The sequence below is a fragment of the Agelaius tricolor genome, unplaced genomic scaffold (genome assembly GCF_023055355.1).
Source record: "Agelaius tricolor isolate 1412-34295 unplaced genomic scaffold, bAgeTri1.0.p SCAF_34, whole genome shotgun sequence".
In the NCBI taxonomy this organism is placed as follows: Eukaryota; Metazoa; Chordata; class Aves; order Passeriformes; family Icteridae; genus Agelaius; species Agelaius tricolor.
Window position 1 is genome coordinate 2672230 of NW_027269294.1, and position 26704 is coordinate 2698933.

A 26704-nucleotide genomic window follows, 5' to 3' on the forward strand; every position below is an offset into this window, starting at 1 on the left:
CTGATTAAAGTGCACTTTACTGAGCATTGTGTGTGCTGCAGGTTGGTCACAGTGTCCAGTCACAGCACAGGCACTGTTTCAGATGGCAATGGCTATGTGGGATCCAGGAATGAAAACATTACAAACGTTCCCAATCCTGTAGCGGGATTTGGCACTGTAGGCAGAGGATGGATCCCTTCAGAGCTCCCTTCTTGAGCTGCTCTGCTGGCCACATCTTCTTCTTCAAAACCAACAGCTGTCATTGCAACATCCTTGTTAAAAACAGGCAAAATAACTTTTCCTTCAAGAAAAAAAATCTCTTTCTTTCTCTCTTGTTCCTCAAAGGCCCTGTGCTCAAATACCAAAGACCTATGTAGTGCAAATAATTGAACTTGAAACACCTTTATCTTCCAGGCTTTCCAGAAATAACCTGAGGGAACAAAGTGAGGGGAGAAGGTGGTCATGTTCTGACACAGGGTTACAGTCCTTCAAGCCCTGAAGGGAGTTTGGTTCTTCCAAGCACAAGCTGTATTGCAGAAGCATTTCAAAACGGGGCATGCTTAATGTTGTTTAAACTTTCAAGACAGAAGTATAGCTCAAACAGTTATTCTCAACAGAGGTCTTTGTGTCTTTTATCCTTAAGTTCAGGAAATTATGCCCTAGCCTAAGCTGTCTGAGTGTAAAAATTTTTCTACATGGAGGAACTGACTAGTGTAATTATTTCACCACTCTCTTCATAGGGAGTTTTACAGTTATAAATATGCAGTTGTTACGAGTCAGATCGAAATATTATGCTCTTTATGCATTTCATTACCCTTAATTTCTTCAGTTTACCCTAATACAGGGCATCTATATTATGAACTGTGGAACACTGCTGGATATGCACAGAAATCCACAGAATTAATATTCTTGGATTTTCTAGCTGTTCACTAACTCGGAAAGAGAGGTACAGCTCTGTGCAGCCCTCTCCTGAGATGGTAAGTGAAGGCACCAGTGGGACTGTGGATGATGGGTAGCTCAAATGAGAGCAGAAAAGGAAATCCACTGCCATGACTAGGAAAGGAGCAGTCTGTGAGACAACATCTTAACATTTGGAAATTGTTCTTTGCTGCATTATGTTTTCTTCAGATCCACAATGCAATAAAAGCATTTTATGTCCAGTCTTGGGGCTTGTGACTAAGCTCAACAACTAAGTACAGCCAAAAAGGCAAGCTTTATTGTTTATTATTCAACTATGACATTAACTCTTTTCCCCTAGTGTATGTTTCATTGTTACATGACAGGGATGAAACCCCCTCACAAAACTGATAAACAAATACATGAAAACTTAAGCTGGAGTCCAGGATGACACTGGTTTCAGCATGTTTTAGAACACAAATGTAATGTTTTGAAATTTGACCTCAGGGACGATCCTCAGTGTCTCTGGACCAGATAACTTGTTTAGTTGGTGCCTCCGTGGAGACTGCTTAAGCCAAAACTGCTTTCTTTGATTGGCTCTCAAGGCATGGGTTAATTAATGGGATTCAAAGGAACCATTGGATCATGTCACAATGCCCGAGTGCTGATGGCATTTTTAGTTAGTTCACACTGACTCCACATGTTCTAAATACTAAATTGTCTCCAGGGTTCTAAAGAAAACTGGAAAATTTTGTGGTCTTATCTGGCACTTGGATAATCTCAAATGTTGCGATTATTAAACAATGGCATTAGTGGTTTAAACAAAAGAGTTGCACTGAAACCCAGATTGAAATCTAAACCTAAGAATACAATTTGAGTTCATGTTTACCAACCAAATCACTTTTTTATGGTTTCCATAAAAAGGAAGCTGAAATGGTGTGCAGAAATTCATGCAAGGATTTCTGTGGTCACATGTGGTCACGGTTTGAATGCTCAGATTCACGTGCTTTGAGTATTGCTAAAGGCCAATGTTCACCTCTTTTCTTATTTCAAATGCTTTTGGCAAAATATCTTTTTGATGCTCTTTCTTGTAGTGCTTAATAATGTGTCATAATATCATAATTATCTTGAAAAGATTTATGTTGAAATTGATGCACAGATTTTAACACCTCAGCCTTCCTCCTTTCTTTTTTCCTGTTATTTCTTCAAATGCCCCTATATGCTACAACCAGTGCTTTGTAACTTTTTAATACACTTGTACCTAGATGAATGGTAGCATCGTTGGGCTCCCTTCTGCCTACTTGGGGGGACTATTTCTCTGCAGTGGAAGATCACCAGGGCTAGATAACACAGCAGTGATCCCATTCCAGAACCTGCCATTTAGTAATCAGAAAAAAAAAATTGTTAAAAAAAATATAACTATTTTTGTTAAAAGTGTACTATTCTTTTTCTTTATCTAAGAAGATATTATTTATTGATCATATTTATTAATTTATTTGTTATTACTTATTTAACCCTTTTCTGAGAGAGTGGAAGAGACAGCACTCACAGCAGAGATGGTGAACGACTTGGATAATTAAATTTTTTTTCCCTTTTTTTGCTACGGCAGCTTCAGACTTGCTAAGAAGAATTTACTTAGGCCGCGCTATTTTTAATGCACTTTTAATAGAGATCTTTAGGTTGGGTTTTGTTTCTTTGTTTTATTGCTTGGGGTTTTGTTTGTTTATTTGTTTTCCCCGTCAGGACCGAGTCCGTCCCTCGCCCTCGTCCCCTCCGCTCCCGGCCGCGCCGCCGCAGTTCTCCCGGCCGCCGCCTACAGCTCCCAGGATCCTCTGGAAGCGCCGGCCGGCCATCCCTCCCACCCTGCTTCCAAGCCCTTGTTGTTTGAAAAGGCTCCGGCAGAGTTTCGGGGGGAGCCGCGGCACTCGGAGCGGCACTGGGCGGGGGCAGGCGGGGCCGGCCGGGCCGGCAGCACCGCTCGGCGCCGGGGAAAAGAGGGCTTGGGGAGGACGCGGCGCCGTGAATTCCAGGGAGAAGCCGTCCCTCACTGGCCGGCAGGGAGCGGAGCCAGCCCCGGGCCACGGCCCCAGCCTCGAGGCCAGCCCCCCGCCCCGCCACTCCCCGCGGAAAGGAAGGCGAGGAAGGGAAGACAGGAGCGCTGCCGATCCCCTCCTCCCGGCGCAGGGGGAGGAGGAAGAAGGGGAAGGAGCGACCGGGAAGCCACGGCGGCCGACGCTGAGTTCGGAGGGACGGGCAAGAGTAAGCCCCCCGCGGCCCTGCCCAGCAGGAGGGTCCCGGCGCCGCGGAGGAGGCGCCACCGGCGCGGGGCGGTGGCTGGATCCTGGATCCTGCCCCGGGACGCCCAAGTTGTGGCGGCGAGGCGGCCGCCCCTGTCGTCCCTCTCGATGTCCGTGTAACTCGGCGGCGGCGAGGAGGAGCAGGAGGAGGAGGCAGGGGGGACCCTCCCGCCTCAGCCCCGCTCGCCGCCCCGCTCCGCTCCGGCGGGCTGTTGTGCGAGAGAGACACACACACACACCCTGCGCCCCGTCCCGCCCCTCGCCCCGCAGCCCCGGGAGGCCGGGCCGGGCGCGGTGCTGTCGCCGCCGCAGATCGCGGCTCCCCGTGTCCGCTGCCTGAGGAAGAGAAGGAGCAGGAGGCTGAGGGAGCGCCCCGGCGGGCAGCGGCGCAGCCATGAGCGGCGGGGAGGTGGTCTGCTCGGGCTGGCTCCGAAAGTCCCCGCCGGAGAAGAAGTTGAAACGCTACGTGAGTGCCCTCTCCCACTTGCGGGCCGCGCTCCTCCTTACTCCCTCCCTTCCTCCCTGCCCCGCTTCTCTCCCGCCGGAGCTCCGCGCTCGCCTCCCGCTCCCGCCGGCCCGGCCCGGCCCGGCCCGGCCTCCCCGCGCGATCCTTCCCGGCCGGGCCCGGGCGAGCCGCCCTCCCGGCCGCCTCCCCGTTCCAGCCGGGACTACTGCACGCCACGTCCCTGCCGCTTCCCTAGCGTTTACTTCTTTTTCTCTTTTTCGTTTTCTTTTTCTTTTTCCTTTTCTTTTTCCTTTCCTTTTCTTTTCTTTTCTTCCTTAAAAAAGGGGCGCTGAGCGGTCGGATGTTTCAGCCCAGCTTTTATTGCCTTTCCAAGGGAGGGGGCGGAGTTTTCCCCTCTTCCCTCTGGGTCCGGGCTCGGTATATCTGTATTTTTAAACGTAAACAGTTGCTGTCCCGTGCCCGGTGCCCGATCCCATGGAGGGCGGGCGCTGCCCCGGTTCCGTGCCGCTCCCGGCGGGATTGCACCCGAGGCTGGCGGCCCGGAGACGGCGGGAGCCGGGGATGCCCCGGGAGCGCTCCCGGTGGGGCGGGGGGAGCTCTGCCCTTGCTCTCCGCTCCAGGAAAAAAAGGGGAGGGAGTTGTGAGGGAAGCGCCTGTGTCTTTCCCGAAGTTGTTCCCGCTGTTGCTCGGTAGTGGCTGCGCTCGCAGGGGCTGCGGCAGAGCGGACACCGCGCTGCTGGCGAGAAAATGGAGCGCGTTTGCTGAGCGGGCAGATTCCATGACAGGGCACAGCGGAGCTGCGGGGCCGCTGGGGAGGCTGTCAGGTCACGTAGGAGGGATGGGTGATGCCAGGAGTCATGCTGCTGGCTGAGCCCTTTCCCATTGGCAGCCGGCTTGTTTCGCGGCATCTGTGTAATTGGGACAAAATGTTGGGCCTTTTTTTTTTTTTTTTTTTTCTCTTTTCTTTCTTCTCCTTCATTTTTTTCCCCCGGTGTTTTCCTTTTTAAGTAGCTAAACTTCAGATTTATTTGTGAATCTGTGAGTAGAGATCTTAACGTGACCACCTTATTTTTGTCTGTTAGGGATTAGCAGTCTCTTCTTGAAGAACTGTTCTGGGCTTTATTTTAATGCCAGGAAACTTCTGAAATTAGTGTCTCCTAAAATTAAAAAACAATATTTGGGTTTTTTGGTCTCTGGTTCCCAATGTCAAAAATCCTCTCTGTGCGAAAGAAAGAGAACGTCCTGATGGGTCATAGCAGGGTTCTGCTTCTCTGCTGAATTGGACATGGACTGTATTCTTTATGAATATTCTCTATGTCTGTGTGTGTATTCACAGGATATCTTTACCAGTGTGGAGGAATTAAGGGCAGTATTCATGTTTTTAAAGACTTTTAATAAATTTTCTGCTCAAACTCTAAATCCCGTGAAGGAAGGGTGCTGCCTGTAAATGGAAGGGGTTTGCCCTCATAAATCAATCTCACTAATCAGTCTCTTAATATGCCAACTTTTTTCCATATAGCTGCCACTTCAGTGTATTTATAGCTTCATTTCCATAGTGGAATTACACAAGAACCTTTGAGGGGAAAACCCTGACTACAGCTCTGGTCAGGGAGTTCCCTGTCCTAAAGAGGTAATGCCTCGATTTTCACTTGAAAGGACAATCTGCTTTTTCAGTAGGCAGAGTATCAGGGTGATAATATGGCAAGCTTATCTGAGCATGATCTGGTTTGACATCGCCATGCATTGTAGGCCTTAAGGTCGTGAGTTTAAATCCTACACATTATTTTTGACTCTTCTCTGCTTGTATAAAAGAAAGGTACCATTTAAAGAAGGGCTTAAAGTAAAATTCCTCCTGTTTGTATGTAGTGTCTGATCTGTAGCAGGCTGAAGGCTGACACTCCCTTCAAAGACTAAAAATGACCTTTACATTCTGGTTGCCGTCTTCAAGCAAACAAAAAGTTGATGTACTTAAGACAATGAACTTTAGCTGAGTGCACTGGCTGGAAAGTTGGCTTGTGCTCCCTGTAATTCTATGCTTAAGCCGAGGCACAGCAGAGAACTGCATTTTCCAAAGCCATATTTTATGGTAGTGGTGTTTCAAGGGGCTGCACCATATGAAAAGAAGTGATTTTAATAGGAAACTGCTTTTCTGCAATGCATACTTTTCACAGGTATGTATGAAAAATTGTAACTTCGTGCTCTATTGGGTTTTGCATGCAAGTGTTGGGGCAAACCCAAGTTATCATCTGGGAATGAAGATAAAAAGTCTGATATTGCTGTCAAATATGGTTTAGTTCTTAGGAAGGGTGAAAAGGACTTCGAAGCTAGTACACAGACATATGTTTCGCAGGGACTTTAATTTTTAGTTTGAAACTGTTGGACATTAACTGTCGGTATTAAAGCTAGCTTGTAGTCATTTTGAGGCTAAAAAAAGTAAAAACCCTCCAACCAGCCCTGTCCTGCAGGTGGAATAGTCAGATTTGAGTGTATGCCTTAATGCCACCAATGTCTGTTTCCCCTCTTAGGAGTTCTGTTCTCATGCCTTCTTTATGTGGTTTTGGTATGGAATTAATGTTCTGACTGCTATTGGTACCTGCTGTCAGTTCCTTGGAGCTGCTGTTCAGAACAGTCTGTCTGAGGGAACAGACTGGTTGATTCCAGCAGCAGATCTCTGAATAAAGTACAGGTAACTTTTGGTGCTGGTGGGGAGGTCACGATGTGGATTTAGCAGAGGAGAAGGAAAAGGGAGTTGGGGCTAAATCCTGCACAGTTGTCCACAGACTGTGCTCTGGTTTCATGAGTACATGAAAGAACTTGTTTGTGCAGAGAGATGGAGGGCTGTTAAATTTCACAGCTTCTGCTATTTTCTTGTATGTTTTTCTTTCTTCCCTTGTTCCATTGCCTTAAAATTTGCAAACGTTTAAGTGCTCACTTTAACTTGCCGTGATTTTTCTGTTCTCTTGTTTTTAAAAAATATAGTTGGAAAGCCCCTTTCTCTCCATCTGTCCTTTAAAATGTGATAGTAAACTTGGCTTCATGGTTTTCTGCTGCATTGCAGTTCTGCTGTGCACGTGCCAGTTAAAATTGCTGATGCTTTGTGGTGGCAGCACAGCGGTTTTTTACTGCCATTATGCTAGGAAACCACCAGATATTTAAACACAGCTGTCCTTGGTAAAGGAAGGAAAAAAAAGCTTGAGGGAATAGGAATAAGTCTTAAGTTCTCTCCTAGAACGACTATGCTTTGGTCTGGGGTAGGCTAGTGCTCAATAGGATCCACCTGGATGTGCTCTAAAGCACCTGGATGTGCTTTAAAACAGAATCTCAGCATTGATGCTTGGTTTATGGAACCAGTTTGTAGAAAGTCTACTGATGTAGTGTAATACTTCCCAGTGTTCTGAGGGAATCTCTCCAGTGCATATAAATATCTCAAAGTCTGGTGCCAAGAGGTTGATGCCAGACTCTTTTCAGCGATTCTCAGTGACAGGGTGAGAAGCAATGGCCATAAACTAAAAACACAAGAAGTTTCACCTTAAGATGTGGAAGAATAACTTTACGTTGAGGGTGGCAGAGCCCTGGAACAGGCTGCCCATGGAGATCATGGGCTCTCCCTCTCTTGGGACATTCCGGACCCACCTGGGCATGTTCCTGTGTTACCTGCTCCAGCTGACCCTCCCTTGGCAGGGGTTTGGACTGGATGATTTCCAAAGGACCCTTCCAGTCCTGACTTGTGTCGTTCTACTATGTCCTACTTAGAAATACATTTTATTGGATAAAAGGTAAAACTCAGTCAAAAATACTCTGTGTAGACGAAACACTTTGGGATAAATTGGTTCAGATTTTTCTGTATCTAACGGACTTCCCCATTCTTCTTACAGTTCATAAGATGATTTTTGAAAGTAAATTAAGAAACCTTAATTTTGATGTAAGTATGGCTAAAAATCCTGTGATTATTTGACTATTCCTGTTGATAGTTCATTTAGTTATTTTAAAGCAAGGAGTTTAAAGATGAGAAATGGGCTTGATCTCCCTAGGATGTAAGGGGCACAGATATGATTCAGACAAGGCTACAGATAGCATCCTCTTACTTTCTAATCTTTTCATTTGTAGACAGTGACTGAAGAAGTGCCAGATTATTAAGCTAGTTATTGATGTTTCAACTAGAGGCTCAGACAGTATAGGTACAGAAGTGGAATATTTGCTGGGTTTTTTGTTTGGCAGTTGCTCTTTGGCACTAGTCACATAGTAGGTGCATCTTCTGTCTTTAGTAATACTTAACTGTGCTATGATATGTGAGGGTTTTAACAACTGTTACATTTGTCAGAATAGTTGTAATTTGGTAAAAGCTGCAGTGCCTGACCAAATCCCTTCTTCTGGAAGACACCTGTTTGTGTTAAGGGTTTTTTTATGATCTTTCATCAGCATAGTGAGCAAATTTAAGAAGCTGGTTGGTTTACAGGAGAAAAACCAAGCCAAACTAAGATGAGCTTGCCTGACATCATTCAGTGCGGTCCCCATGGAACAGGGTCAAGTTAACTCGAGACAGATGAGTATCATCAAGAAACATGATGTGACATCTTTTGTATTCTGAACTTGATTGTGCTTCTGCTACTCAAGAAGTTGTTGAAGACCTCACAGGGATTGGTGTTCAGGCAGGAAGCCTTCCTTCTGGAAGGCAGTCTGACCCTCCCCTTCTGCTGCGCGCTGGTCAGAAAACAGCAGTTTCACTTTTGATCCTTTCAAACATGGCTTAGTAAACCCTAAACAATGAAGTTGAAGGCATGACTAAACACAGTGTTTTTGTGGATTACAGGAGGAAGTTGCATTGTTTTGTGTGCCAACTGAAAATGCTGATACGATCTTGGGTATGACTTTAGGGCTGTAGCTGCGTCCTGAGCGAGCTGTCGGGGTGTAAGGCTCACTTGAGGAGCATGGAACTCATCATGCAAGTATTTCTCATCTTGGACAGGACATCAGCACCTGGTTTTGGCTTTGCTGCCAAAGCTGCAGTGCTCTTAGTGACTGACCTGTGGTGCATGCTCTGAATTAACTCTCAGAGGATGGTTGCAGAGGGTAAGAGTAGGGAGCAGCATATAAAAAGATTAGGAAGTCTAATGTGTTCATAATAAGATTATCTTCTGCTAGTTATTTTAATTTTTATGTAGTTTACTATACTACTAATTTAAGCATTTCTGAGCTTGGGGGTGAGATGGTACCTGAACCACTTGAATGCTTTTTTTCCTTGGTGTAGATAGGAAAATTGGTAACCTAATTAACACAAATTGTCCTGTTCCTCTTGAAGTGCAGGTCAACTACTGGATATATGAAATAAGCCAGATATTCTAAATACATTAAATGATGTGAAAAATTTTTCCTAACATCTGTGAAATAATAACTCCTAATTTGAGAACAGAGCAGCTGAGAAATGAAGGAACAATCAAATTCAGACTTTTCATTATATTGGAGATGGTTTTCAATTGGATGTATAGCAACTTATGGATACCTTTTCAGTATTGCTTCTGTGTTTTGATAAGTCTGTTAATGAGATTTGGTGCAGCTAATCACAGGAGATTACATTTCAATTAGAAACTATCAGGGAGAGGAAGTGGGAAAACAAATCAGTGTCTGCTACTTTCTTGGTGCTGCATAGCGGCTGCTCCTCCATGTGTGCACAGAGTCTTGCATCATTGACATTAAGTATAAGTACCATATGTACTAAGCAGAGGAAATAATGAAATAATAGGATTCTAATTTCCAGTTATATACAGATGATCTTGATTTGCATGCCTTTTAGTCAATCATCAGCCCAGAGCAGCTGTGTGAAATGTCAGTTGGATAAATTGAGAAAAGAATGTTTTATTGGACAGTTTGGCTTTGAAAAGTATAGACCTTGACTGTCAAAATGAGCATCAATTCTGGAAATCTTTGGTAGAGCAGGTAACTCTTTGAACTGAGATGTAATTCTTGGTATTCAACAGTCCAACAGGGAGAAGGAAGTGACAAACAGAACTGTTTCTAGGGTTCTTTTCTCTCCCTCTTTAAGTTTTAAAAATGTTGGAATAATAGTCACTTCTGAGGCTTGTTTTATTTTTGTCTTTTTTGTATCACTTTATTAGAATCAAATGCACTCTTCTACAGACATTTAGAATACATTTACTCCCCATTAAATTTTACTGATGCCTTTGATAGAAGTGTTGGCAAAAAAGTGAAAGGAACATCTGTTATTCAAAACGTAGTAAATTTAGGGAAGAGGATAAACCTGTGGGTTGTAGATAACTCTGGATTGGGCATCTTAGACTTCTTAGGTCCTTCTTTCATCTTTTCCTAGTCTAAAAGTAGATGCCACTGAACTATATTTCACTGTTGGTTGAAATATTTTCCTAAATCAGGAAGGGGAGTACAACCGATGAGATGCAAGTTTTGTTTTGACATAGAGCTAAGATTCACCTCCTTATTTTTTCATTCCCACTTTTGCAGTGTTGCAGTGCCAGACTTCTTGAGACCCTTTCAGAATTACCTTAATGTTTTCTGTGCTTCAGTGAGTAATCATTTTATTGCCAATAGAAGCAAGTTCAACTGTTGCAATTTCATTGCAGCGTTTCATTAGGAGGGACAGACTTTGTCTTGCAAATTACTTGAGCAAGGCAGGCAGAAGGATCACACAGAAAGGGATAATCTTGTCAAGGGAGGTGAGTGTTGTATACAGGTGAATATTGTAGTACAGTGTAATTTGCTGCTGTTTTAGGGACTCTAATGTGAATTCAGCTCCTTATATGTACAAACAACTAGCTCTAAAGGAGTACTTTGTATTTCTTTCTTTTTTCCTTTTTTTTTTGGTTTTTTTTTTTTTGGAAGGATGGACGGAGAATTCTGCCATCTCCCACTGCAACTATATACTATTTATTTTCAATTCCCTCTTTATCAGTTCTTGATTAGGCTTTTACATTGGTTCTTTTATGAATTCTCTTGCTTGTTTGCTTTAGAAATAGTGTTCATAGTTACACAAATAATGTTAGCTTTGTAAGTATTGTTCAGTGCAGTATTCTAGTTGTATTTGTGAAGCTGTTTTTGTTTTTTAAAGAAAAGCCCCCTCCCGGCCCCCACCCCAGCTTCCAATAAAAGGTTATGTAGTATGTTTTTTGTACTTGTGGTGTTTGCTACTAGCTGTTGACAAAGGTTTTGTTTCTCATGAAGAACTTTTGAAGCTATTTCAAACGTGCCACAGTGCTTTTAGTTGTAAAAAGTACTCTTATCTTATGTAGTATCTGACTGTCTCCGTAGCAGTATCCAGCGAGGAAATGTTTATGAGGTAACTTTGTGTGAGATGAGACTGAATTAGCTGTTCAGCTCTCTAACCATCTTTTTCTTGATGTGTTTTTGTTTTTCATCTGAGGAGAAGGAATATATCTAATTGCTTTTTATGCCCAAAATAACAACTTTATGATTAAACTCTCTGAGGTTATGGTGACACATTTTTCTTCCTTTTTTCTTCCTTGGTAAATGGCAGTTTTTCAGGGTAAATGGCAAATGGGGTATTTGGAATTGTCTCTCTTGGTGACACAGCAGCATGTAACTAAAAAGGTCAGGAAGCTATGTCCATAGCTTTATAAGGCTTGTGCATTATTAAATATAATATCTGTGCATAATACAAATAATTGTGTTTAAAAATATACCTGGAGAAGGAGGTGATACTTAGCTAGGAAGCTGTGCCCAGATCCAGCCTCTCTCTTCAGACAGCCGGGTTTAGGCCCCAAATCGAGAAGTGAATTAAATGAAAAGCTTTTGCTCCTTTTTATTTTGTACAGCAGTTTCTTGGCAGACTGATTCAAGAACAACTACGCTTTTTCCGGAGCTGTGCTTTTTCTTTTGTCTGACAATTTCTAGGAAGTCAGAAAAAAGCTTTTCCCTCTCTGTGTTTTTTAAAGCGAGGTAGTTTTTGCTGTCTGCCACAGGCTGGCTAGCTCGGATGAGAAACCTGGATGGGGGAGTGCTGTGCAGGCCAGTGGCTGAGGATGGTGACCAGGCATTGGGATAACCCTGCTAGCAGGAGAACAGCAGCCTCGTCCCTTTGCCTGTTCCCCACACAAGTTTTCCAGCCATCTTGCTGGTGACACGTGGGTTGTTCTGCTGCTTCCTAAGTGAAAACAACACCAGATCAACCCTTGGTGGCAGGGGAGATAGTGGTTGTCGCAAAATAAATCTGCTTTCCCCACCCGCTTCCCAGCACAGCCAGCCTTGGGGCAGGGTGATGGCAGATGTGCTCTCTCCTTCCTCCTGGGTGAGCGTGTCTCCACCCAGGGAGCAATGCCATGGGTTTCAGTGGAGCAGGCCAGCAGGCTCCTCTCTCTGGTGCTGCAGCCATCACCAAGCTCCTCAGCATTTCTGCCTCAAAGGAAAATGGGGGAAAAAGAAAAACAACACAAAATTAGGCTTCGGTTTATTTTTCTATGTTGTCTGGGGTTTGGGATTTAAAAGCAAAATAAACCCTCTGTAGGTGTTTATTTCTGACAGCAGGAGTTCACTCTGGGGTATGGAATAAGAATACAGGAAGCTCTTCAAACAGTTCAAACAGATCTTTGATGCAATCAACACTGAAGAATTACAGTACTTTTGGGAAGGTTATTAAAAGGGTTAACACACAAATTATATCGGATGAAAAATAGATTTTGAGTTTCAAAATGGAATGCTACCCATTTCTGAAAAAAAAAAAGCAGTTCTGAATGTTATGTGTCAGTTTGTCACTTTGCCTTTGTATGAGGAATAACTGCACTGAGTCACGTACTGTGTTAGGCTAATGTTCCCATTCACACTTAATGCCTGTTTCTGTTACAGTTTTCTGATGCTTGTGTTTCCATCTAGATTCTTAAACAGGATCAGATGTAGTGGAAAAGCTGCACCTGGTTTTGGGATGGTGCAGGGAAAATTGCTGCTTTATAAGGAAACGTTTTGAAACCAGTTGTAAGAATTTAACAGACATTTATGATTTATAAAAATACACGTGCATATCTGTGATCCTTAAAAATAGGGTAAAATACTGACAGCAAATGTGCCCCTTTGCAGAAAACACTGAAAAGCAAGGAATTTATTAGTAAAAAGCTGGTGGGGATAATTTATTTGATGCTACTAATGGTTGTTATAAGGATTGGTATGTGTTTGTTTCATCAATAAACAACCAAGAAAGAGGATGTCAGAGTAATGGATGAACTTGATATGAATTGACAATTTGTCCTTGTATTGTTTAATTAAAAAAAAAAAAAAAAAAAAAGAGAGGGCAGGGAGAAAGAGAGGAGTGTTTGGAGTGTAGTTAGAAACAGAAGAGGCTGGTGTTTTCCAGGGCAAAGGAGGCTGTGGAATGCTCTGCCACGTGGTATCCACACTGGGAATGCAGGAGATTCTGGGGAGGCTTGGAGAGAATCCCCAGTCTGTAAAACATGAACCCTTGGAGGTCTAGGCTGTGATAAGAGGAAACTCCTCAAATGTCATGTTGTAACTGGTTCCTTTGGTTCACTTGTGAGATCCAGTCTTTTTGTAGTTCTGCTGATGTGCAGGACGAGTCAGAGGTAGGCTCTGAGTGTGATGCCATCTGGCAGTTCTGCTTTCCTAGAAAATAGTGATCTTTATGAACTTAATTTGAGATTTAAACCACAAACTGGCAAAAACTTATTCTTTTTGAATCTATTACTTAAATCTAATTCTTGAATCTATTACTTGTTACATAATTCTATGATTTCTTTTGCTGCTCTTCATTAAAGAAGTGTTTTCTCTTTCAATTACACTGGGTGATGCTCTCATGGTAGCATTAGACAAACTTCTTGTTTACCAAATCCTTCCCTGTTGCTAAGGGAGATAACTGTAGTAAGTGCAGGAGTAGGGATGTCAATAAGTGTATCTTCCTGAATCCTGCATGTCTTAGTGCCTTTCCCTTCACTGTTTGTATGCAGTTATTGCTAAAATTATGAGCATCATGCTGTGTGGGCAAGTTTTGCAGGCTTGTTACTCAGTGTGAAATAATGCCCTCAAAGCTGAGGTCATGTCACGCTCCTCGTTATGACGTCTATAAATGCAGTTGTCTGTGTGCGCAAATGAAGGAAAATTGCATCAGCTTCTCAGCACTGTCAGAGATAACTAAAATGACTCTTCACTACCAAAGGCCTCTTAGCAGAGAGGACATGCTTGTATTCATTTAGGAGTCAGCCATTACTAAAATAAAACCTGTTTTTTCTTTTCTGGAGTTTTGGTGTGGGAAAGGGAGTAAATGGGGCAGGGGGAAGATGTAAACTGAAGAGTAGTATACAAGTGATTCATTAGTGTAAACTGGGAAACTTAACCAGGTTTCATCCCAGGGTAGTTTTGTCCTAGGACAAGTAACTACAGAGTTTTCTGCTATGTTGTATACTTCAGTGCTAAGTTAATTCCAAGTCCTTGGAGTTTTTCCTTGATCTGATGGCTCTGTTGGTCTGTGAATCTCTGCAGCTCCAGGAAAAAAAAAAAAAGGCAGGAATTTATTGTCTGATTTAGAAAAAGAATGACTGGAAGATCTTTACTGATAATATAGTGGAGACAGCACTCTTGTTACATAAATTTGAGAGTATTCTTTGGTGGGGTAAGCCATAACTTAGTGTGATACAAATCTGCTTGTTTGCAGTTCTAGCCTTGAAATGGGCATGTTAATAATGCAGATTATTACTGCAGTTTAAGAAACTTTAAACTTGTGTTGGGATCTAACAAACTGTGGATGGGAGGTGCAATGTCGTAAGCAGCACTGCTGAGATTGCTTCCAACAGCTGCTGGGAATGCAGTGCTATTCCCATCGGGGTGCATCTCCTGCCTTCTGCTTACGGGAAGAGGCTTTCCTGTCAGTCTCTGCAACCAGCATCAGACAGCTGGAGAGTGTTCCCAACTCCTCTAGCTGGCTGGAGAATGAGGTCTTTGATCCTTTGCTTCAGGTAGTTGTTGTTTAAAGGGAGGGCAACCGGAACGTTTTCTGAAATCTCAGTCTGCTTAAATAAAATAAAGAATTAGGAAGACTGTGATCTGTCCTTTCCAGCTGAGAGACTGAGCTGGACAGATGTTTCTTACTCAGTACTGAGGAGGAAAGTCCCTGGCTAGGGACTCTAGAGGGAGGGTTAAAAGGTGAAGGAATCCTGTGCAGGCTTCCTGCTGCAATGATGGATTCAGCCCTGCACAAGTGGGATCAGAGATGCAAAACTTGTGTCTCTTCATCCTTTCCCCCTCCTCTCCCTCCTCCTCCTCCTCATTCCTCTCATTGCAACTACTTTGTGTTTATTTTTCTACTTTTAAATTACATAATTTAGTCCTTCCTGTCACTTCCTAATGTCTGAATCATAGGTAGCTCTTCCTGCCTGCAGTAAACAAACATTTTATTCCTGGCACCTTTCCAAACATTGAGATTGTGTTTATGAAGGTGGAGGGGGTCCCTCTGGCAGTGTGCTTGGGAAGCTAATTCAGTTGGGTACAGGTTGGGTAAGCTGCTTACTGCATGCTTCTGTGCCCAGCTGATTTCCTTGTCTTTCCAATCTTCCAAACTGATGGAGTTGCTGGGCTAATCAGGGCCAAGCAGGTGAATGGTTACAGATTAAAAAAAAACAAACAAAAACAACAGATTAAAAAAAACCCAAGAGATAAAAGCAGAGCATAAACAGTGGGCTATGAGCTTCTGCAGTTAATAACAGTAGCAAGTAGATTGCCTCAAGTGTGGCTGCTGTTGGTGGTGCCTCTTGGCTCTCTCGCACTTTCCACATAGGTGCTGAGGTACATGGTGTGGCTCATCTCTGGAGTCACTTGGGAGAAGCACTGATTGGTCTAACGCTCGGGCTTTGCTCATGTTTTGGATTCTTTCACTGCAAGGCAAGAAGGTAACACAGGATACTTTGGAGCATGTGTCAGCCTCCATCAGCCTGCTGTATGTCTTGGACCACATTTGTAAAAGCTGCAAAAGAGAAGTGTGTCATCCTCATTTTTCATGTTATTACTCCTCTTTCTTAGCTTTGAAAATCCTTTATTTTATTTTTGAATTGACTGTGACTCCAGAACAATATGGAGAAGACACAGCTAACACCCACGGAGGCTTCCCACCTTTCCTGTTGCATTTGCACACGTTTTACTGGTTACTGTTCTTTATGAAGAAAATTCATCCTGAGTCATTCTAGACCAGCCTCACAGTGTGTTGAGCACTACAGCTCCTGCATGGCATGTGGCACTATTAAATGGACTTTGTCTGGTAAATGGAGACAGCAGGGGAAAGATCCAGGCTTTTGTTTGGCAGTTTTGCACTTGTACCTTCCTGCTCATCTCTGCCTCCTCACTTCTCTCTCTGGTTCTTACTACTAAGATGCAAGAAGGTCAAGATGCAAGAATAAGTTAAATATGTTTGGGATAGATTAGATGAGGAAAGAACGCCCTGAATATGAATATGACTGACTTAATTGTGCTTTCTTGTAAAAGATAACGAGATTGCCTTTTCCTTAAGCTACAATTTACCCCGACTTTTCTGACAGTGGAGTTTATAGCATGGGAAGCATATTCTCTATACAGATGATCTAAAAAAGCTACCAAAACCGTTTTGCAGGTTTTGCCAATAAGACAAAGCAACAGAATGTTACTCTAGTCTAGTTTAGTACCAGTTTCAGAAAAGACAATTGAAGCAAAAGAGCCCTGCTATTACATGCCATGGGAATGTCTCATGTTCCAGTTTGTTCTGGCTGAGGCTGCATATGCACAGGGACATGGGGCTTTCCCTTGTGTCATTTTTTTCTCATCCAGTCAGTAAATGAATTAATGAAGTTCTTCAGAAAGATAAGGTTGAGAGCCTTTGAATCTGAGAACTTGTTTTAGTTGTGGTTGGATTGGATACCCTTTTTGCCATCGTTGCCTACTTGCAGTGTTTGCCTGTGTGTAATGAAAGAATTTACATTTTATTTTGCAATAGTGGGAGGAGTTACTTTTTCCTATGGTTGAGGTTGAAATGAGTTTTCTGTTTGTGGAGTATGAAAGTAATTTTCTTGGGGGTGCAATTTGGATAATGTACTATTCACTATACTTACTAGGGAATTGGAAGGAAAGCATTGTGATAGAAGACAGCATCCTCTTAATAGTATATTCCAGTCTAAAATCATGGCAATCTCTTTCATAATAATACTGTACCATGTGGAAACCATTACATGAAAATATTTTTATCTGTTTGCGACATGCAGTTTGGAAATCTTGGAACTTAACAGTACATATTTAAATAAATGCCATGTTAAATAATGTAGAAAATACTTATGTGTCCTTTCAGTGCCATGTGGTGAAATTTTTGCTGAATCAGAAACAAAAATGTAAGGGATAGGTGCTCTAATTATAGTATTATAGGGCCTGTCTACTGTTGTCTTTTAAGCTTGTAATATAAAGTGTTTTGGTTAAAATGAAGATAACACTTACTAAAGTACAATGAAACCCGATTTTGCAGTCATTTGCATTACTTTGTCTTGTAATGTTCCACAGTACTATTTTATCAGTTCTTGTCAATAAACATTACAGTGGTGTCCAAATCTTTCCATTGGAATTTGAGTTTATTAAATTAGACTCTTGAATTGGATTTCAGTGATTGCATTATTGCCATTCATCTGATGACCATCTTGCCTTCTCAAACAATGTTGGGCTTTTTATTTCTTTAAGGAGGTATAAGTGAAATCTGATGGGGTGTTGTATGATTTTTAGCAACTTGTTAAGCAGCACTTCTGAGTTGCTTGTGAAATTTCAGTAAGTCTCATTGTAAAGTGCAAGTATTTCTCTATGCAATTGAACTATGCAGCCTTAAGTTACTACTAAACACCTATATAGTAGTATGAAAAAAATCATGCTAAGCTTTATAACAAAACTTGTGACTGTGGACAGGTGTAAGCCAAGGAAATAGTTGTGGCTATAGTAGAAACATGCTTTCCCATGAAATAAAATCCAGGGATGTAGCCACTGTAATTGTGCAACAAAGTGTCATAAATGTGATGTCATAGTCTCTGCAACTTTCTGAAGGGGTAGTCTGATTTTGAAATCAACCTAGTAGTGAATAACAAGCCTCAGAATTGGCTGAGACAACAGCAGACAAATCTGCATCATTTGGAGACAGAGTCATCTCCTTAGCGAATTAAACTATTTCAAAATACAACTTGTCGACTCAGTGTGTCAATCTTGGCTTTTCATGAAGAAATGCAGCATCCAGCACTGATTAATTATTTTTTTAGAACAGATCCCTGAAGTGCAGGCTACACAGTTAGGAAGAGGCTGGTTGGAAGAGACTTCATTGAGGCTATTAAACGTATCTCTTCTGAACTGCAGTTTTGCTCTGGTAGCATTCAGGCATTCTTATTCACCTGGAGAAAAAGATCCCAAGGTGCAGATGGGATTGCAGGACTGAGCTTTTGATTTACGAGGACTGTTTCACAAGGGTGAAATTACCCAAGGGTGTATCATAAAGATTAAACAGAACCCAGCAAATCTTTTAAGATTCAATGGCGTAATTCAGAAGGTTTGTTTGGGATAATTATTGTGATAACAGGGACATATTGCTTGAACTGTAGCTAGTTAGTCATGTGTTATTGTTACTTAAAAAAAAAAAGGGAGAGTCCTCCAAGTTTGTTATGGGTCTTGGTTAAAAATTAAGTGTTGTTAATGAAATTATTTGAAAGAACCAATTGAAATTCAATTGAGTGTGGTAAAACTTACCTCAATGTGCAAAAAAGGATAAATTCCAAAAGCTCAGTTTATGTTTTTCAGTGATTACCAGAACCTCTTGATATACATACATACATACATATATGTGTGTGTATATATATATATATATATATATATATATATATATATGTATATACTTAGGAATTAGTGATGTGCCAACAAAAGAAATCTCTGTGCCTTCCTAGTAAGAAATAGGAGAATTTACAAAACCTCCATTCCTGTGGTGTTCAGGTAAAAATGTAGGTCAATAAGTAAGTCTTGCAGTGTGTCCAGAAGGTTTTCTTTGAGGGGTCAGCTGGAGCAAAATTTGGAGCCAAGAGCCTTCCTAGAAAGGGAAGCCTTGGCTTTAGCCTGGCTCAATCTTTCCTCAAGACTTTTGGAGGTGCTTGCAGAGGCCTACTGGTGACCTTTTCCAAGCTGATACCGATTCATTCTATTTATTTTTTTTTTCCCTTTTCACCTTTATTCACTTTAGAAGCAATCAAAAACTCCTTGCTTGAGCTTTTTTACATAGCCTCATGACATTTTATTATTGCTACCCTTGCAACTTAATTGTCTTTCCTAAAAGGTAGTAGTCTTTTATTTGATTTTCTTCCTTTTCCTCTTGGTCTCACTTTCTCTTGAAGTTCTGCAGCTTCTGTGTCAGCTTGTATCCGTTCATCTTTGCTCTGCATTGCCATTGATCTGTCTGTGGATGGCTCCTCATGCTCATTGTATGTAAACTTTGCATCAATGGCACACACTCAATCTCTCTGCTCCTAAATGTTGCCTTTTCTCAAGACTTGTCTTCTGTATAGTGCTACCACTAATGTTTTGCTACCAAATTAAGTATATTTTCTCTTTTCTTGGAAGTTGGTTTTGCAGCTGACATTTCTGTTCCTTTAACAGAAACCAAACATTTTGCTGACATTTAAGACTCTTCAGCTCTAGAATTGCCTATTCCAGGAACTTGTAGATGGCCTTGCCCACATTCATCATTGCCTGGGCATGTAGGCATTTACCAGACAGAGCTCAATGTAGCTGGTTTGGTTTTGTTTGTTTGTTTGTTTTGGTGGTTTTTGTTTTGGTTTTTGTTTGTTTGCTTTTAGTTTTTGGTTGGGTGCTTGTTTTGGGTTTTTTTTCTGTCAGTCCTCCCTGAGCCTCCTTTTCTCCAGGCTACAGAGTTCCAGCTCTTTGAGCTGCTCCTCACAGCACTTGTGCTCTAGACCATCCCCCAGCTCCATTGCCCTTCTCTGGACACGCTCCAGAATCTCCATGTCTTCCTTTTACTGAGGGGCCCAAACAACAGGATTTGAGCTGTGGCCTCAGTAGTGCTGAATACAGGGGGACAGTCCCTGCCCTGCTCCTGGTGGCTGATCCAGCTGCTCCAGGCCAGGATGCCCTGGCCTTCTTGGCCCTGTGGGCACAGCTGGCTCGTGCTCAGCTGCTGTTGACCAGCACTCCCAGCTCCTTTTCTCTGGGCAGTTTTCCAGCCCCTCTGCCCCAGCCTGTGTTGCTGCCTGGAGCTGTTGCAGCCCAGGAGCAGCACCCAGCCCTTGGCCTTGTTCAGCCTCGCACCATTGGCCTTGTCCCATTGATCTGGATCCCTCTGCAGGGCCTTCCTGCCCTCTTGCAGATCAACACTCCCAACCAGTTTGGTGTCATCTGTGAACTTACTCAGGGTGCACTTGAACCCCTCATCCAGATCATTGGTAAAGATATTAATCAGGGCTGGCCTATATAGCTCTAAATGCCACAACTCTTTTTTTCTCCATAGATTCATAAAATGCAGTTTCCTTGAAGGTTTTTAAAGCCATTCATAATTGCACTAAATCTCTATAGAGACTTATATATTATTATTTTTCTTGACTGTTCAAGCAGATTTTTCTCTAGTTTTAAACTCTGCACTAAGTTTGGGATTAAGTGATAAAACTATTTTCTGAACTATTAGAACTAGAGGGTGTTTTTTGCATTCTCTTCTCAATCAGGATTGGTTTCTCCTGTTATGTGTACAAAAGATTTGTGAGGTTATTCTATTCACTTGTGTATTTTTGTGAGATGTTCTTATGTCTATACTGAGGGAAGGAACTACGTACAAATTTTTCACAAGACTTGATGGTGGAACGCATCTCTTTCTCTGCTTGGAAAGCATGTAGCAGGCTTTACATGTAATTGCTCTTTTTTTAGTCTGATCTGGGCAGATTTAGAGATTCCTTTCTAGTTTGGACTTTGCCCATATGGAAATCCACGAAGGCCAAAGTGGATTGAATTTGTGCGTAGACAGAATTGACAGGCTAGAGACTGGTGAGCACGGGAGTTATCTCTGCTCTTTTGGGAGTGCTGCCAAGATAAGCTGCTGTCCTCTGTATCAGCTTAAAGTTTCTTTGTGATCATCCTCCAGTAAAGCTCCAAATAGAGTGCGTGGTTCAAATTCCACTGAGCTATAAAAGCAAACACAAATATGAAAGCTGACCCCTAAAGGAATGCAATTTTAACTATAAAGCCCATTTTTCTTTCCTTTGATGATCTCACTACTCTAATAATAAAATAATTAGGTTTTTTAAATTTTATTTTTAATGTAACAAAACCTAAAGGCAGTGGAATTCACAACGTGCTTTCATTCCGTCATCTGAATGAGGTAGAAAGTTTTGGAGTCTTCAGGTGCTTTTACAGCATCAGTGATGTCTTCCCTGGATGATGCCTCAATTGGTACTCTTCTCCCAAACTGTCATGCAAGTCTGAAGCCATTTGGAGCTGGAAGATACATTTATAGTGGTGACATGGCCACTGGCACTAGTGCTTTCTAGTCTCACAAGTCTTTGAGAAGTTCTCTAAGAATCGTGTGTGACAAAGCAGAATTAAGTGCTATGCACAGGAGATAAGCCGTGTGTTCTATGTGCCACCCCTTCCAACTCAGAATATTTTGTGATTTGATGATGTGATCCAAGCCTGTTGCTGTCTAAGAGGAAATAGTTGTGTGAGCCCCCTCACCAGGATCCTGCACAGATCAAGGCACCGAGGGCTGCTGCTGGTGGAGCTAAAACTGACTGGGCTGCATGGTTTGAGTTTTGCAATGACCCTGACTGGGAGAAAAAGATGGAGCTGTCTGCATATGGATGGGAAAGCAAATTGGAAGTGGTCCAGACCTGTGTGTGCGCTCTCCAGTTGTCCTGCTGCATCAGTCTGTGCAAAGTATTCCTGAAAGGGGAGTCCAGGAGTGGAGTGGAGAAAAGGTGATGGCTTGTTACTTTCTGATCTTGCTAACCAGCAATGTTCTTAGTGGGAATAACTGGAAATGAAGAGCCTACTCAGGTGTAATGAGGTCTAACTAATGTAACCAATGTTTCAACTTGTTCTACTGCATGTTTGCTCTAAGGCTTGTTTACGTGTTGTATAAGCCAAACTAGCCTGTCTTGTTGAGTGAGTGTGGTGAAGTCTGCAGAGCTACGCGAATGTACTTTAAGATCTTACATGGCATTTACAAACTGTGCCCCTGTGCTATGACACACTAATGGCACACAAAATCTCTGTGCTTTTCAGACATCTCAGAATGATTGGGAAATCAGGCACACTCAAAAATACTGTAATACCAGCCTTTTGTATTAAAAAAATAAATATAAATCAAGGGACGTGAGTTCCTGACAGAGGAAAATGGGAACTGCAGTTTTTCTTATAGATTGTTCTGAAATGTAGTGAAAATGTGTTGATGGACAGTTTGTATCAAGTGAGGCAACTTTTTTTTCTGTTTTTTTTAAACCCCTTTCCTAAGCTCACTGCCTTATTGGTCTTCTGGTGACCTTTTGGAGTTCATCACAAGAATATTTTTGGTATTTCATATAATAGAGCTACTATGAACAGCTTCTTTTACTGAGAAGATCTAGAGTAATAAGAATGTAGTAGTCATTGTGCATAACACTTCCAATGCAAAGGAAAGTTTTATTTTCCTCTTGGACTAAGCTTCATCAGTTAATATGAAGCAAAATCTAGGAAAAAATTTCTCAAGTGAGACAGTTAATCAGAGCTACTGTAAGTTGATCCCTATTGTGCTGAACAGAAAAACTGAAATTAATCTCATTGTGAATCAAGTTCTGCAGTTAATATATGTTTTACCAGTTTTGTTCATGAGAACTGCTTCAACTATAGAATCAGGTTTGTTGTAAAAATTTGGGGCTTTGATGTCTAGAATCACTTTTTGAATCCCTTTTGAACATCAGTATGTAATACTCATTTGTCTCCAAGAATCTCAAGTTTCTCAAAAGAGTTTGTTTCCCTCCAGAGAGTTATTCAGAGTAGTTATCTCAATGAATTGAAGTACCTTATTATAATCCATTGATTTAATGACCTTTGGATAAAAATATTTTGATAAAACAGAAATATTTAATTATTATTTCTGTCACAGTAAAAAATAAAATATTTTAATTTTACATGAAAGCAATAATAAAATTTAATGAGAAAACTAAAAATACAGCTCCACTGAAGCAATTTATGTTTCCAGACTTTTTTTTCTTCCGCTCTTCCCACTCTTCCAAAAGGTTGGAAGGAAATATAGCTTCAGAATTTTTGCTTTTCCTGACTTTTCCTATTTTGAGAGCTTTCCTAATGTGCTGATCATAGTTTGCTTGGGATAGATTGTTCTTAGTTTCTTAGGGTAACTTAAAGTGGAGGTAGTGAGCCTATATTTATGCATAGTTTGCCATGTGTCTTGCATCTCAATATTTCTGAGCAGTTGTCTGACCTCCATAATCTTTGTTACAGAAAGAAGGTTTGTGCAAAATGCTGGTTTTACAACTGGAGAGGCCATGACCCATAGTGATTTTTATCTGGAAATAGTAGCTAGAAGGGAAGATGGTCCCTTATTTCAAACTTCTCAGTAGTTTGCTTTTTTAGTGGTTTTGTTGGGTTTTTTTTTTCATTATTTGAATTTTCAGTGTAATTATTTTGTGTGCCATGTAAGAAACTGCTGTTTTCAGACTATAATGATGCTAGCCTGGTGTGTGGGTACCATAGGGATGAAAATCTGGCTTTCCCTGGGATTCAGGGGTGCTGGTGGAGCCAGCAAGGGGCAAGGAGCACTGTGAAGGTGTTGGACTTTACAATTCCTGTGTCTTGAGAAACCTGCAGATAGAAGCTCAGGCTTGAAGTAAAGGAAATTGTGACTGGTACATCTTTAAATTACTCTGGAGTATAATAGGTTTATCTAGCAAACTGGAGATAGAAGAATTCCTTGCTGCTCTTATTGCATTAAACTGAGAGGATGCAGAGAATTGAGTAATGTGGGCTGCATGCACTGTGGGTGATTGGATGGCCTTGTATATTTACATTTGACTTATTATGGTAGAGTCATTCTTCTTCATCTTCTAAAATTAGCAAAGCGCAGCATAATTATAATACTTTCATGCTTCGGGATTAGCTTTGCATTTCATTACTTCATTGCTTCTTGTTTATGCTATGTCAGTTCAGGAAGAAAATGTTAAACTGGAATAACTTGTTTGGAAAGTTCAGTACAAGTGTGTGCTTTCTTCATCTCTGGTTTTGGATCTCCCTCCTCTTCTGTTAATGTCAGAGTCTGCCTACCTGTCCTCTCTGCTGAGTTGTAGACACCACCGCGGACCAGCATCAAAGCTGTTTATTTGCTTTCAAATACATGCATGCATTTGATGAGAAGTTTTTAGTTGACACCTCACTAAATCCTCCTTTTTTTTTTTTTTTTTTTTTCCTTTCCTCCTCCCCCACGCAAATATTTTTAGGACAAGATTTACTGGTAAAAATAGCAACAAGTTAGAGGCACCTTGCTTTAGCTTGGTTATGCTTCTCATTAGAGACTGGTGTTTGTGCTTGTCTGTGTGGTGGCCTTTGTCACCTGGAGGGCACCGTGCTGCGAGTGGCCACTTCTTTCTTCTGAGTCATGGCCTTCAGCAAAAGTGGTTTCTGACTGTTTGGGGAGGAAGTTTGGTCAGAAATGTGAGGGCAGCTTTTCTTCTCCCCCCTCAGCCTTGTTGAATGTAGGGCTGGAGGCTGCTCCCTGCACCTCTCCCCCCTGCTGTGGGGCTCTGTCTCACTCCATGCACGGCTTTCCAAGGGGACTACAAAGTGTGTCTGACTGTCCCCAGGGAATTCCCAGAAGTTCCTGCCCCTCTACCTTAGGCTGGCATTGCTGCTTTGCTTGTGCACCTTGTGGGGTTTCTCCCACCTGGGCTGGACGCTGGTGGGAACGGAAGCCAGGCTCTTGTGTTTTTCTTCCTCGAGCACCGCTTTAAAGTTATCTGGCAGGGAGTGCACCCTCTTGAAAGATGACAGTCTTGCAGTGTTTTTATGGGTACTTTGAAAGGCAAAAGAGCACTCAGCTGGGTTAGTGGGCAGATGAATGGATGTGGCCCTGGCGCCTCATGCACTGCTGGAGCACTGCCCTAACGAAGCGCTCAGACAAAACCAGAAGGATGAGGCAGTCAGCAGTCAAATTTCTCTTCCTCCTGTGACGTGGTGCAGAGGCTGGAGTGCAAGATGAAACACTCGCCCTTAGACCAATCTTCACGTACTTCATCCTGGTGTCTTTCCTTGCAGTTGGTGTTAATGGAAATGGCCTTTTTCCACCACGCATTTTTCTTGCTTGCAGGCTTCTCCATGACCTTGTAGTGAAGTCATAAAAGCTTGAATCTTTGCTATCGCAGTCCTTGCCATAGCAACACACGTCATAGCTGAATAATAATTTATTTAATGGGTTTAATTATGAAAACTGGGAAAGGCACTTAGGAAAACTGGATCAGGTAGGGGGAAAAAAAAGGACTAGTTTTAAAGTAAAAACAAAAAGCAGCAACACTTTCATGATACTGGAGACAGGAATAAGTTAAGTACTGCAGCTTTGGTTTTAACTACTTTACTTTCTTCTTGGTCTGCCTTTTCCTCCCATTGAATTGTTTTTTCTTGTCCACTGTGCAAAAACCATGCAGCTGCTTCAGTGTTTTCCCCCCTCCCCCATTTTCAAACCTATAAATACACTTCCTTTGTTATGTTGTTCCTTAAAAGCTTCACTTCCAGATTGCTTTACTACTTAAACTCTTCCATTTTCAATTTCCTGCTATCCTAGGGAGCCCAAAATCAAATGCTCTTTTTCAGTCTTCAAATTTCAGATTGTCTACAGCTTTCACTCTGTATGTTCAGAAATCAGTGTTTCTATTGACAAGCCTTCTCAGAAAGAAACATCTATAGGAATAAAATTCAAAGTATTTAAGATCATACAGACACTAGCACATTTGTAGAGTAGAGAAACTGTGTTTTTTTAATAACAATGACTGCTATGCTCTGGAGGATTTCCTCATTTATTCTTATAAGTATATGCACCTAAAGTTACACAGTCTGCAGCACCTGGTGAACTGATTTCTGATCAATAATTGTTCTTCTTCCTTCATTCATGAGGCAAGAATGAAATGAGACAAATAGCTTTATTGATTCCATTTCAAACTTACTGACATGTTGGGAATCTTTCAATTTGAATTGATAGAGAACTCAGTAGCCATAGGAGGAAAATACCTGGACTCCTGGCAGAGATACCCTTTCCTTGTCTCTGTTTTCAGGCTGCACTGGAGTCTTGAGTGAGGGTGGGAGCAAGTGGAGTGGAAATATCAGAGCAGGTTTTGGCAGTTCGGGATTTTATGGATTGTTCTTGCCACAAATAGACTGAAGAGGCATTGCAAAATATGTCTTGGTGACAGAGCAATGAATTGTTAGTCCAGGATGGGACTAGAATTTCAGATTTTTGAACTTCTGGCATGGAGAGAGGGTGGGGTTTTGGAAGGAAATTTATTTGTTGGATCGTGGTATAAAATGCAAAGACTTTTGACTGAATAGCTAAAAAAATAACTTGAAACAGCTTTTCTGTTGAAGTTATTACTGGAGTCAGAAGCCATCACTAGTGAATATTCCTGCTCAGGTCGGATGCATGGAAGCCGAATTTCCTGGTTTTGTGGTGTGTGTTTGTTTTTGCTGGGATTTTTTAGGGGTTTGGTTGGGTTTTTCTCAGTGCTGGAAAGGGAAACTTTACGTGTTGGCTGACTTAAATACTCTTTTGCTAGTCTCTTACTCACTATGTAGGAAAAGGAGACATCCACTTCCCAGCTGCCTGCAGAGAGCTTTGTGGGACATAATCTTTCTTTTTTTCCTTGGAAAATGACTTTTTTGCATTTTATTCCACAGATGTGATGCAATCCTGTGTACAGGACTCACAGGCTGATAACAGTATTTTGGGAGAAAAGTCTTGCTTTAATAGTTGCATTCCTGTTGTATCTCCTTGGCTGCCCACGAAAGTCTGCATTTTGGAATTGCAGTGGAGGAGTGCCTTAGACTTGGGAGCGATTCTGTGGCA

At 42.0% G+C, this 26704-nt stretch overlaps 1 protein-coding gene across 8 annotated transcripts in view; it reads left to right on the forward strand.

Annotated features, from left to right (window-relative positions):
• Nucleotides 1–3500: 3500 nt before the first annotated feature.
• The window catches only part of GAB1 (GRB2 associated binding protein 1), a 91997-nt gene continuing 68793 nt past the window's right edge, over nt 3501–26704 (forward strand). For all 8 annotated transcript variants that reach the window (XM_071452341.1, XM_071452342.1, XM_071452343.1 and 5 more), the window contains exon 1: nt 3501–3639. In XM_071452341.1, coding sequence (XP_071308442.1) covers nt 3568–3639 — 72 coding nt within the window. In that variant the 5' untranslated portion in view covers nt 3501–3567. The remainder of the gene's footprint in view (nt 3640–26704) is intronic.